This window comes from Myotis brandtii, unplaced genomic scaffold (genome assembly GCF_000412655.1).
Source record: "Myotis brandtii unplaced genomic scaffold, ASM41265v1 scaffold112, whole genome shotgun sequence".
In the NCBI taxonomy this organism is placed as follows: Eukaryota; Metazoa; Chordata; class Mammalia; order Chiroptera; family Vespertilionidae; genus Myotis; species Myotis brandtii.
The window spans coordinates 14,673,969-14,685,806 of NW_005353838.1; the positions used below are offsets into that span (position 1 = coordinate 14,673,969).

General features: G+C 52.6%; 1 protein-coding gene across 1 annotated transcript in view; it reads right to left on the reverse strand.

The window, feature by feature from the left end:
- Positions 1–7,000, reverse strand: part of SNED1 (sushi, nidogen and EGF-like domains 1) — a gene marked incomplete at its 5' end in the record, with an annotated part of 44,926 nt that extends 37,926 nt beyond the window's left edge. The window contains 3 exons of the mRNA XM_014547187.1: positions 12–174; positions 889–1,029; positions 6,710–7,000. Of these exons, the coding sequence (XP_014402673.1) occupies positions 12–174; positions 889–1,029; positions 6,710–7,000 (595 nt within the window). The remainder of the gene's footprint in view (positions 1–11; positions 175–888; positions 1,030–6,709) is intronic.
- Between the last annotated feature and the right edge of the window lie 4,838 nt (positions 7,001–11,838).

Sequence of the window (11,838 nt, forward strand, 5' to 3'; positions counted from 1 at the left end):
GGTGCTCTTACTTGCATGGGCGCAGCCCCCCACGCGCACCTGGGCATCATCGATTCTGAAAGCCCAGCGCCCGGGCACGCCCACGTTGGTGCTGGTCTCCACCTCCGCCATATCCGCAGTGCGCGAGCCTGGGATGCTGAAGTAGCGCCGCCCATCTCCCGCGTTGAAGCCAGCCTGGGTGGGTGTGAGAGAGTGGGGGCAGGTGCGGGCTGGGTCCGCAGGTCTCCCTAAAGCTCCCACCTCCCCCAGATGGGGCCCTGCCCCATCCACCATTCCTGCACACACTGTCAAGGTCAAAGAGCTTGTGTGGGAGACAGCGGGAGAGCTCTAAGGTGTAGGGGTATCCACCCCTTCCCTCCACCACGCTGTCCTTGCCAATGTCAGCAGCCTCCCAGCCAGGCTCTGAGCCAAAGACTTGGTTGGGCCTGGCACCCCCATGCCCCCCCCCCCATGACTCACTGCTGGGTTTTGGGTCTCCCTAGGGGCCAGCGGCAAGTGCAACCTCAGGGGAAGTAGATGGGGGTGCACAGCCAGAAGGGGACCGGCAGGCCCTGGGCACTGGCCCTTGACCATGCCCTCCACACCTGGGATTTCCTGCTGGCCGGGGTCCTTGGGGCCACAGCCCTGCCGGACCTGGGGGCAGTCAGTGCAGAGATCCCAGGACCTTCTTTCCCTGCTGCAGTGGCCAGGCAGTGTGGTCAGGACAAAGGCCTTTGGCCAAGGATGTTTCTGTGGTTCTGGGCGGTGAGAGGGCTTGGATCACCCTGCACCAGCCTCTGCACAGTAGTGCATGTGGAGGTGGGGGTTGGGGTGGGGTGCAGGAGGGGAGAGGTCTGCCTGTTTCATCAGCTCATGACAGTGCCGGCAATAGGGAGCAGGGACCCCTACCTGGGCCGCGATGCCCCCAAGGCCTGTGGCGTCACCCCCGCTGCTGGCGTGTGTGCCTGTGGTCCACGTGATGGACTCATAGTTGAAGATGGTGAAAGAGAACTTGCCGTCCGTAATGAGCACAGTCTGGAACGTGTTGACCTGCCAAGGAGGGAGGCCTGAACAGGGTCCTGCCCGCCTTGTCTCCGTTCCCAGGCCCTGCCCCTCCAATATTCCTGCACACACTGCCATTGTCTCCCCAACTAGATGTTCGGTCAGCCATAGGGCAGAACCTTGATGGCCTCGTCCTCCATCCTCCATTGTGTCTCCAGTGTCTGAGGCCCTGGCACAGGCCAACCTGCCCCCCTCCCCAAGAATCTGCACGGGGGTTGTGGGGGCCCACTGACGCCAGGAGCAGACATGTCCCCTGTGGGGGCCGGGGGCACAGAGAGTTCCTGCTCACTTGGTCAAATCCACAAAACTGCCTTGAGGGAATAGGACAAAAACATAAAAGGAAAAGGGAAAGATGAACAGAGGAATCAAGGAAAAATGTTTTTAATAATCAGGTTTTATGATTTTCATGGAATTCTATTCCAAAATGTTAGTGGGTAGGGTACATATGAGGTGCTATTTCAGATCGGGCAAAGGATCATGGGATGAATAGGAAACTCCGAAAAACAATGAAATTAGAATTTTACATCATTCATGAAAATAAAGCCTAAATCAAGTAAGGCTGTAAATGACACCGTCGCAGCACTGGAAGAAATAGTGGGCACCGTGGAGAGCCTCTCAGGGAGGCTTAAGCATGACTTATGTTAACGCAAAAACAAAAAAAAAGAGATTTATACATTTGGCTACAAAAACTTCTGAATATCACAAAGTGCCATAAACGCAAACTGAGTGGCTAACAGCAAAGTGAAAAATGTTTTTATAATATATGATGTAGGCAAGACTATTCATATTCTTAATACAAGAACGTCTACAGATCAATGAGAGAAAGACCAAAAAGATAACACAGGCTATGCTCAGATACATGACAAAAAAAACAATGAAATTAGAATTTTACATCACTCACGAAAATAAAGCCTAAATCAAGTAAGGTTGTAAATGACACTGTCGCAGCACTGGAAGAAATAGTGGGCACCATGGAGAGCCTCTCAGGGAGGCTTAGGCATGACTTATGTTAACGCAAAAGCAACAAAAAAAGAGATTTATACATTTGGCTACAAAAACTTCTGAATATCACAAAGTGCCATAAACGCAAACTGAGTGGCTAACAGCAAAGTGAAAAATGTTTTTATAATATATGCAGCAGGCAAGACTATTCATATTCTTAATACAAGAACGTCTACAGATCAATGAGAGAAAGACCAAAAAGATAACACAGGCTATGCTCAGATACATGACAAGTAGAATACAACTAGCAGGTAACACAGGAGCAAATCCAGCATCGCTAGGAATCAAAGATGTGGAAGTTTGAAAAGGCAAGGAAGGAAAGCGGGAGGGCTCCTGGCTGGAGTGCAGGGAACCGGGCACATCCCATGTGGCATGTGAGAATGCATGGGCACATTTTTGAGGGGAACATGAAATTCTGCAGGCAGTAATCTCCCTTTTAGAGGCTCATGCCAGGATAAACCTCAGTGGACTTGAGGCTGCGCATGCCCACCTCAGGGTACCCTGCACTCGAGGCCTTGGGCCAGCGACTCTGGGCCAGTGTGTGGACGTGGCAGTGACCAGAGACCATACGGTGTATAGGCACACTTTGTTTCATTGCGTTTCATTGATGGCGCTTTTAGAAATTGTGTTTTTAGAAATTGAAGGGTTGCGATGACCCTGCATTGAGCACGTCTATTGGTGCCATTTTCCAATAGCATTTGCTTACTTTGTGTCTCTGTGTCACGTTTTGGTAATTGTCACAATATTTCAGACTTTTCATCATTATGATATCTGTTCTGGTGATCTGTGATCAGTGATCAATGTTACTATTGTAATTGTTTGGGGCACCATGAACCACCCCATTAAGACAGTGAACTTAATTGATAAATGTGTGTGTTCTGACTGCTTCGCTTGTCGTTCCCCTGTCTATGTCCCTCTCTTCAGGCCTCCCTGTTCTCTGAAACACAACAATAGTGAAATTGGGCCAATAAATAATCCCACAATGGCCTCTAGGTGTTCAAATGAAAGGACCAGTCACATGTCTCTCACTTTAAATCAAAAGCTAGAAATGATTAAGCTTAATGAGGAAGGCATGTCAAAAGCTGAGACTGGCTTAAAACCAGACCTTTTGCACCAAACAGCTAAGTTGTGATGCAAAGGAAACATTCTTGAAGGAACTTAAAAGGGCTATTCCAGCAAATACACAGTGATAAGCTAAACAGCCTTATTGTTTATGTGCAAAAGGTTTTAGTGGTCTGGATAGAAGATCACACCAGCCACAACATTCCCTTAAGCCAGTGGTTCTCAACCTGTGGGTCGCGACCCCTTTGGGAGTCGAACGACCCTTTCACAGGGGTCGCCTAAGACCATCGGAAAACACAAATATAATTACATATTGTTTTTGTGATTAATCACTATGCTTTAATTATGTTCAATTTGTAACAATGAAATTGGGGGGTCACCACAACATGAGGAACTGTATTAAAGGGTCGCGGCATTAGGAAGGTTGAGAACCACTGCCTTAAGCCAAAGCCTATCCCAGATCAAGGCCCTAACTCTTTTCAATTCTATGAAGACTTGGGGGAATTGAGGGGACTGCAGAAGGAAAGTCTGAAGCTGTCTGAGGTTGATTCATGAGGTTAAAGGGAAGAAACCATCTCTACAACATCAAAGTACAAGGTGAAGCAGCAAGAGCTGATATAGAAGATGTGGCAAGTTATTCAGAAGATCTAGCTGAGATAATTAATGAAGGTGGCTACACTGAACAACAGATTTGTAATACATAGAGACAGGCTCATATTGGAAGACACCACCTAGGACTTTCATAGCTGGAGAGAAGTCAATGCCTGGCTTCAACGCTTCAAGGACAGGCTGACTCTCTTGTTAGGGGCTAATGCAGCTGGTCACCCAAGAGCTCTGATAGAGATGGACAATGAGATTAATGTTGTTTTCATGCCTGCTAACACAACACCCATTCTATAGCCTATGGATCAAGAAGTCATTTAGACTTTCAAGTCTTATTATTTTGTAAGGCTATAGCTCACATAGATATGATTCTTCTGATAGACCTGTGCAAGGTAAATTGGAAACTTTCTGGAAAGGATTCACCATTCTAGGAGCTATTAAGGACATTCGTGGAAATAGATCAACATAGCAACTTAACAGGCGTTTGGAAGAAGGTGGTTCCAGCCCTCAGGGGGGTTCAAGACGTCAGTGAGGAGTAACTGCAGACGTGGTGGAAATAGCAAAATATCTAGAATTAACAGTAGAGTCTGAAGGTGTGACTGAATTACTGCAACCTCATGACCAAATTTGAAAGGATGAAGAGTTGATTTTTACAGATGAGCAAAGACAGTAGTTTTTTGAGCTGGAATCCACTCTTGGTGAAGATGTTGTGAAGACTGTTGAGGTGACAACAAGGGATTTAAAATATCACATAAACTTAGCTGATAGGGGTTGAGAGGACTGACTCCAGTTTTGAAAGAAGTCTGTGGGTAAAATGCTGATAGCACTACAGAGAAATAGTCTGTGAAAGGAAGAGTCAATCAGTGCAGCAAACGTCATTGTCATATGTTAAGAAACTGCCCTGGCCACCCAACCATCTGCAACCACCACCCCGATTAGTCAGCAGCCATAACATTGAGGCAGGACCCTCCACCAGCACCGAGATTACGCCTCACTGAGGGCTCAGATGATGGTTAGCCTTTTTTAGCGATATAGTATTTTTAATTAAGGTATGTACTTTCTTTAAGTGTCCAATAATGCTATTGTATACTTAATGGACTACACTATAGTGTCAACATAACCTTTATATGCAATGGGACACAAAAAAGTCATGTGACTCATTCTATTGTGATATTTGCTTTATGGCGGTGGTCTGTGTGTCTTCTTAGGTTAACATTAACAATGGGAAGGTGTGAACCTAAGTGCTAGAGTTCTGAGGACAGGGAGGAGGTGATGGCCATGAAGGCGGAGTGGCAGCACGGTCGGTCCGGGCAGCGTGTGTGCAGGTGAGGCCCGGATTTGAGGAGCGTTAGCAGCTGCACTGTCACCGCCTGTGGATCACCTGCTTCCAGAGCTGCCGCTGCAGAGAGGGCTCCCAAGTCTCCCTGTCACAGGCCACCTCCCAGCCCGAACTCAGGATCTCGACTCCCTGTCTTCTGAGGATGTGATGTGGATATCCCTTTTCTAACCCACATCTCCGGGTTTGGAAATGGGAATGTTAAGGTTCTCTGTCAACTCCGGAGGCGTTCTGGGTGCCTCTTCCTCCGCAGAGGTGAAAGAGTAATTTTTAAAATGAGGTAAGAGAACATATAAAATGAGGACAATGCCCACAATACTGCTGAGTGAAAAACAAAACAACAACCACTCACAAAACAGCATGTTCTTGGCGGCTCTATTTATTTTTTAGACTGTGGGTCAGTGGACACTAGGAAATGTTGACGGGGAGTTGTCTTCTGGTAGAGGAATTATAGTTGGGTTTTCTTTACCTTTTGTTACAAAGTTGTTTTGTTACAAATTGGTGGAAAGAAAAAAACAAACAGAACTTACAAAATACCAGTGAGCTCTGTATGAACAGAAGTCCACCAGTGCGCGGATTTGCGGTAATGTTCACAGAAAGGCCCACACAGTGAGTGTCTCCCTCTCGTAGGCACCTGCTAACGTCCTTCTTCCTCTCTCTCACTTGTTCATTTTGGCTGCTGGGGCGCTCAGAGTCTGTGGGCATCTCGTCACTTGGCACATCCCTCCCTGGACCCACTTGCCCACCTTCCCAGTTCCCCTGAGCCACCTCTAAGGACCCTGGGCTCCATCTCTAGATGCCCGCTGGGCATGGCCATCTTGGCACATCCGGGGCCGAGTCCCTCACTTGCACCCCTAGAGCCTGAGTGCAGGCCCCCCTGTCCACCCACCCTCCCCAGTGTGTGCGACAGGAACCAGGCTCTGCTGTGATTGCTGTAGCTCCCCTTGCTGCCCAGTGTCTTGTCACATCCCCCCCGTGGCTGCTCTGAGCCATCCTGGTCCTCTACCCTCACCCCCCACATGGCTCAGACCCACCCTCCGGCTGGCACGGCCATGCTGGCCACTTCAGGGCAACTGGCACCTTTATCACATGGTCGTTTGTGACACCCCAGAGAGAGCCGTGTCCTGTCTGCTCTGTCCAGGGCCTGCCCCCCAAGAGGTGCCCCTACAGAAATGTGGGTTAAATGCGTGAACAAACAGCTCAGAGAACCTCTCTGCTCCCAGTGCCTCCTCGTGCATGGTGTGACCCCCAGGAGGGACAGCACTGTCCTCATTGCGGGTGTGGGGGGACCCACTCAGGGGGACCCGCCCACCAGCACTACCATGCTGGGCAGAGTGCTCAGTTACTCCTGAGCTCACACTTTGTTGTTTGGCACAGTCGAGGATGAAGTATAAGGCGCGATAACTTCCTGACTGACCCTTTGAGGACAGAAGCATTCCCAGTGGAAAACCCGTAACACATCATCCTTCTCCTCTCCCCGGCGTGTGAGCTACTCTCCCGGGCCTTGTCAGGCTCGGACCTTCGTCAGTGACTCCCGTGCCTGAACCCAGCTTTTCCTCTCAGGCATGGGCCGGCAACTAAAGCTGACCCCTCGGCAAGGTGGGTGCCCTGGAGGGAGGCCTGGGCCCAGCTGTACCTCCTCCCTTCCCCAGGACAGAAACTCACGGGGGAGGAGGAGCTGCCGCCAAAGAAGGTCACGCGGTACCAGGTGGCGATGAAAACCCAGGTGGCAGAGAAGTCTGGGAGCTCAGGGAAGTAGCGTCTGACGTCCTCCGTGGCTCTGCGCAGCATGGCGGGGTCGGCGGCCTCCCGGTAGTACACATCCCCTGCACGCCGGTTGTCCACATCCGCCCAGAAGGCCGCCACCACACAGCGGTCCTTGGCGATGGGAAAGGCCACCGGGGTGAACTGAGAAACCTCCTTCAGGAAGGAGATGATCCCATTGTTGTTCACCTGTCAGGGCAGAAAGCCAGAGAGGGACTGATGGGGGCTGTGGGTGGGCACAGCCTCCCAGCCTCCCCCACCAGGCACCCTGCGAGGGTGAGCCAGGCTTGGGAAGAGCATCCTGGGATGGCCTGGCAGTTCCTGGTCCCAGACAGGGGACCCCTCAGCCTGACCCGTTGCCTCCTGGACAGGTTGTGTCCCAGATGCCCTGCAGGGTACCCAGCCCTGGGCTGCCGCTCTGGGGTCAGGGAGCCCCAGTGTGGGCCCTGGTCTTTGACATGTGGGGCACTCAGGTCTGCTCAGCAGCCTGAGCTTCTGGATCCCATTCCAGCCAGGGGCCTTCGGAGGGTAGGACAGGGTCCCAGACTCTGGTCTGGAAGGATCAGGCGAGGGCAGGAGTGCCCACAGAGCAGAGGCGGGGTGCGCAGGGGCCAGCATTGCCAGGGGAGGCTGCAAGGGCCTCAATGACCAGGTGGCTTCTGTGCTCAGGACTCTGGGAAGTGGGAGCCCTAGAAGCTCCTGAGCAGAGGAAGGGGAGCAGCATCTTTGCAGCTGGACAGCCCTGACCCTGCCACTCGCTGGCTATGCAACCACAAGGTGCAGCCTGCGCTCTCTGCGCTCTGGATGTTTACCTCTGAGGCGGGGCTAATGCTGCTGCTGGCCTCGCAGGGTGCTGGGCAGGGCCGAATGAGTTAGCAATCACAGAGCTGGGCTCGAGGCTGTCCTGACTCACTCCTGGGAAGACTGTGGTCAGAACTGTGCTTTTAGAAAAGACCTTTAGGACTCCCCCTTAGGTGAGGGAGGCTCTGTTACCCAGACCAGCAAAAAAGGCCGATAAACATACTTCTCAAAGGCACCAATGAGCCAACAAGCGAGTGAGGTTCTTTTTTTTAAAAAATTTTTATTTTTTACTATTTTATTATTTTTAATTTGTACTTGCAAGTGAGGTTCTTGATTCCACGTGGAGGACAAGGAGCCTGGAGGGGCCCTGGCACTCAGAGCCCTTTCCCTGAGAGACTACGTCCGCAGACATAGAAGCCATAGCTACAAAGCAGACCTGCGATTTGAGTGGCCTCATGGAGGGAGAGGGATAGATGTCAGAGCTCAGAGCTGGCTCGAGGCAGGCACCTAGGGAACCTCACACTAAGCTGGGACCTCCCCCCCCCTGCCACACACACACACAGCTGCCCACACAGTTCGGGTGAACCTGAAGGAAGAGTCTTGTGCATGTGACTTGGATTAAGGTGTTTCCTGCCAGGCGGAAGCAGAGAAACACCCTTTCTGGAGGAAGATGGTCTCACCTGAGGCTCAAGTCACTCCCATGAATGATGCTTCAAAACCCAGGACACAGTCGGAGATAACGGGCGCACAAGGAAGCAGGACGCCACCAACAGGAGTAAGTGGAAACATGAGAAACACCAGATACTAGAGTTATCTGACAATAAAATAACTAAATTTACTATGTTCAGACAGGCAGAGAGGCCCAGGGGCCAGAACAGAGAGTCCAGAAATAACCCCTTGTTCGTGTGGTCAAATGGCTTTCAACAAACGGTGCTGGGAAAACAGGAGGTTCCCAGGCAAAACAATGAAGTGGGACCCTTACCTAACACCACAGCCAAAAAATTAGTTCCAATGGATCAAACACCTAAAGGTAAGGGCTCAAAATTTAACACTCAGAAGAAAACACAGGATAAAGGCTTCACAACGTTGGACTTGGCAGTGATTTCCTGCAGGTGACACCAAGGCACAGGGAACAAACAAAACAAAACAAAACAAAACAAACTGCAGTCCATCGAAATGAAAAACCTTTTGTGCATCAAAAGGCACAATTAGCAACCCACTAGATGGGAGAAAACACCTGCAAATCATATATCTAATAAGGGATATATAGAAAACTCATGCAACAATAAAGCCCAAACAACCTGATTAAAAAAATGGGCAAAGGACCTGAAATAGACATTTCTCCAAAGAAGACACATGAATGGCCAATCAGACATGCTGGGTCATCAGGAAAACGCGTGTCAAAGCCGCAGAGCGACACCTCCTCACACCCATCAGGGTGGCTTCCATCAAAGAAACAGGAAATACCAAGTGTGAGGGGCTCACAGAGAAGGGAACACGGCGCAGCCGTTGGGAGAAGAGGTCACCACAGAGCCCCAGCCCAGGCCCTTTTGCAGAAACTCTGAGATTCCCAGAGGAGCAGGTGGGTCACAGCTGGAGCTGAAGCAGGACCCAGCCACACCCTGTTTAAAATTGGGACACTGATGGGGCCAGTGAGAGCTCATCGAAGCTGAGTGTGACCCGTGGGGGCCTTGTGACTCGCTGGCCTCTCATTTGGGGTGAGCTGACTGGGAGCTCGACACTAACAAGGGAAGGGCCCAGGGTGGGAGGCCTAATGGAAATGGCTCAGTGGCAAGAGTCACCTCGGTTTTTGTGAAACAGTGGAGCTACCCCTGGGAAGCCTTTTCTCCCACTCCAGCGGCCAGTGAAGCTGCTGTTTTCCTGGGCCCTCCGGTCACAGCGGGGCCCCTCCGTGGCGGCAGCCTCCCAGTGCAGCCCCAACACGGGGAGCTCTCGGGAAGGCCAGTCAGTGCTGTGGGCAGAATTGGAAGCGGTCACCCTGGCCATGTAGGGGGCTCTTTCGGACCAGACAAGCCCGATTTTTACTGACCTTGGGTTGTTGCAAATGGCCTCATCAAGCAAGCAGCCTGTTCTCTGAGGGCCAATGACCCTCTTTGGCCTGTGGACCACATACAGTCTCTATTGTGCATTCCTCTCCCTTCTTTTTGTTTTTGTTTTTACAGCCCTTTAAAAATATAAACAACATTCCTAGCTCACAGGCCATACCGTGGCTGTCCTATGAGGACCCCTGGTTCTGCAAATCCAGGCTTACTGGCACAGCCACGCCCACTCGCTACCTGTGGGGCTCAGAGCAGAGTAGCCAGTCAGAACCCGTATGGCTACAGGCCGAAGATGTCCACTGCCTGGCCCTCTGCTGCAAAAGCCTGGCGGACCTGTCTGCTGGCGGGCCTGCCACGGGAAGGGCACAGCATGCCTCACCAAAGACGCCCACTTGGAGGCCACTGATGAAGGAACAGACTGCAGCTGCTGGTGAAACAGTCTGGGTCCCTCTGATGGGGCTGACGTGGACTGAGCAGCTGGAGGTGCATCCTAGGTTGCCCCGGCCTCTGGGACTCCTCATGCCAGAAATGGCAGCTGGGCAGGAGGGAAGGACTGTGTGCTATTGAGGCAAAGCCACCAACACACACTGGGCTTGTCTCCCACAGACACTGGCCTGCTATTCCCAGGCGGGTCCTGGGACTGGGCTGCTGCCACAGGCGCCACGGGCCACCTGCTGGGGTGGGACCTGCCGCACTGCCCCTCCTGCCTCCCCCCCTCCTGGCCCCGCTCCCACAGACGGACCAGGTTTCCTTCCTGCCTTTGAAGTGTAAGTCCAACTCTCAGGTGTGTGTAGTGTGTGCAGGGGCCGCTCCAGCCTGCCCACTAGCACTTGGCCTCATTCCTCTCCTGTGTGCCTCCCCACGGGGTGTGGGCCCAGAGCCCGGGGGTCCAGGAAGGAGGCAGAACAAGCCGGCCCTGTTCCCCTGCCAGAGCAGGGCAGGGCCAGGACCACAGCGGAGCAGGCAGCGGGGCCAGGCACTGGGCAAGCAGGCTGCTGGCAGGCCTGTCACCTGGACAGGATCCTCTTTGGATGTCCTCTTTCCAGATGGGAACTCTGAGCATCCTGTGTGGGTGGGGAGTGGGCAAGGGCTGGGTGAGGTGGGCCCAGGGAAGCGAGCTGCCTGGCAAAAGCTACTTCCTGCAAAATATCAATTTTTTTTATTATTATTTTTCTACTTTCAATAGTACTTAGTAAAACACACCGCACAGAGATGGAAACAAGGAGAAAGGGTGAGGCCAGACCCCCTCCGGACGCATCCTGTGAACGGGTGCATACCCCACATGAGAGGTGTGCTTAATCCCACCCGTCACCTACACAGGGGCCCACCAGCATGCTCTTCTCAGAGACTCGGCTGTGGCCTGGCTGTTGCTGGGATCCAGGGCCCGGGTGCTGCCCCACACCAGGGGCCATGTGGGCCTGAAGTCAGCCTAGCCCAGCCCAGTGGGACGCTTGCAGAGATGCAAGGAGACCCAGGAGCAGAAAGGGGAAATGTGTGGTGCTGTGTATAGGGCCTTCTGCTCTGCCCCCACTGCAGCTTCCCCAGCCCTCCCTGCGGGCCCCCAGGCCCAGGCCCTGGGGTTAGTGCTGGTATTGCTGTCCTTTCCAGCAGGGGCCACCTCTCTGGTGTCCAAGCACCTGCTGCTGAGAAAAACAAGGTGCCACTGGGTGTCACAGCCCAGGATGGGACAGCACAGGAGCTGAGTGCAGGGTGAGCAGCTGGCAACTGCCCCCTCTTTGCCCAGGCGGGTGTAGGAGGCCTGTCTGTGGTCAAGGAGGGGTGTTCCTGTCCCCTCTGAAGAGACTGAGAATCTTGGGAAGGGAGTAGCTTGTCATCTGGGAGAAGCCCTGAGGTCACATGCTACAGAAAGCCCAATGACTGTGAACTCCAGGTGGCCCTTGGGGCATGAAAGAGGCCTATGCTTCACCTGGGGGGTGGGGACATATGTGGTCAGGAGGGGACTGGCCTGTGGGGACTCAGGCCTTTCCTGCAGGACACGGCTGGCCCTGGCTGGCTCAGGAAGGAGCACAGAGAGACTGTGCTGGTGGCATTTCCGACTTGGATAGAAGCAGGAAAGAGCGGAAGTATCCTGGAGAGTCTCTTGGAGAGACTTCCAGCCAAAAGCGTGTGAGTGGGACTGGCTGGTCCCCTGTGCGGGAGAGCATGAGG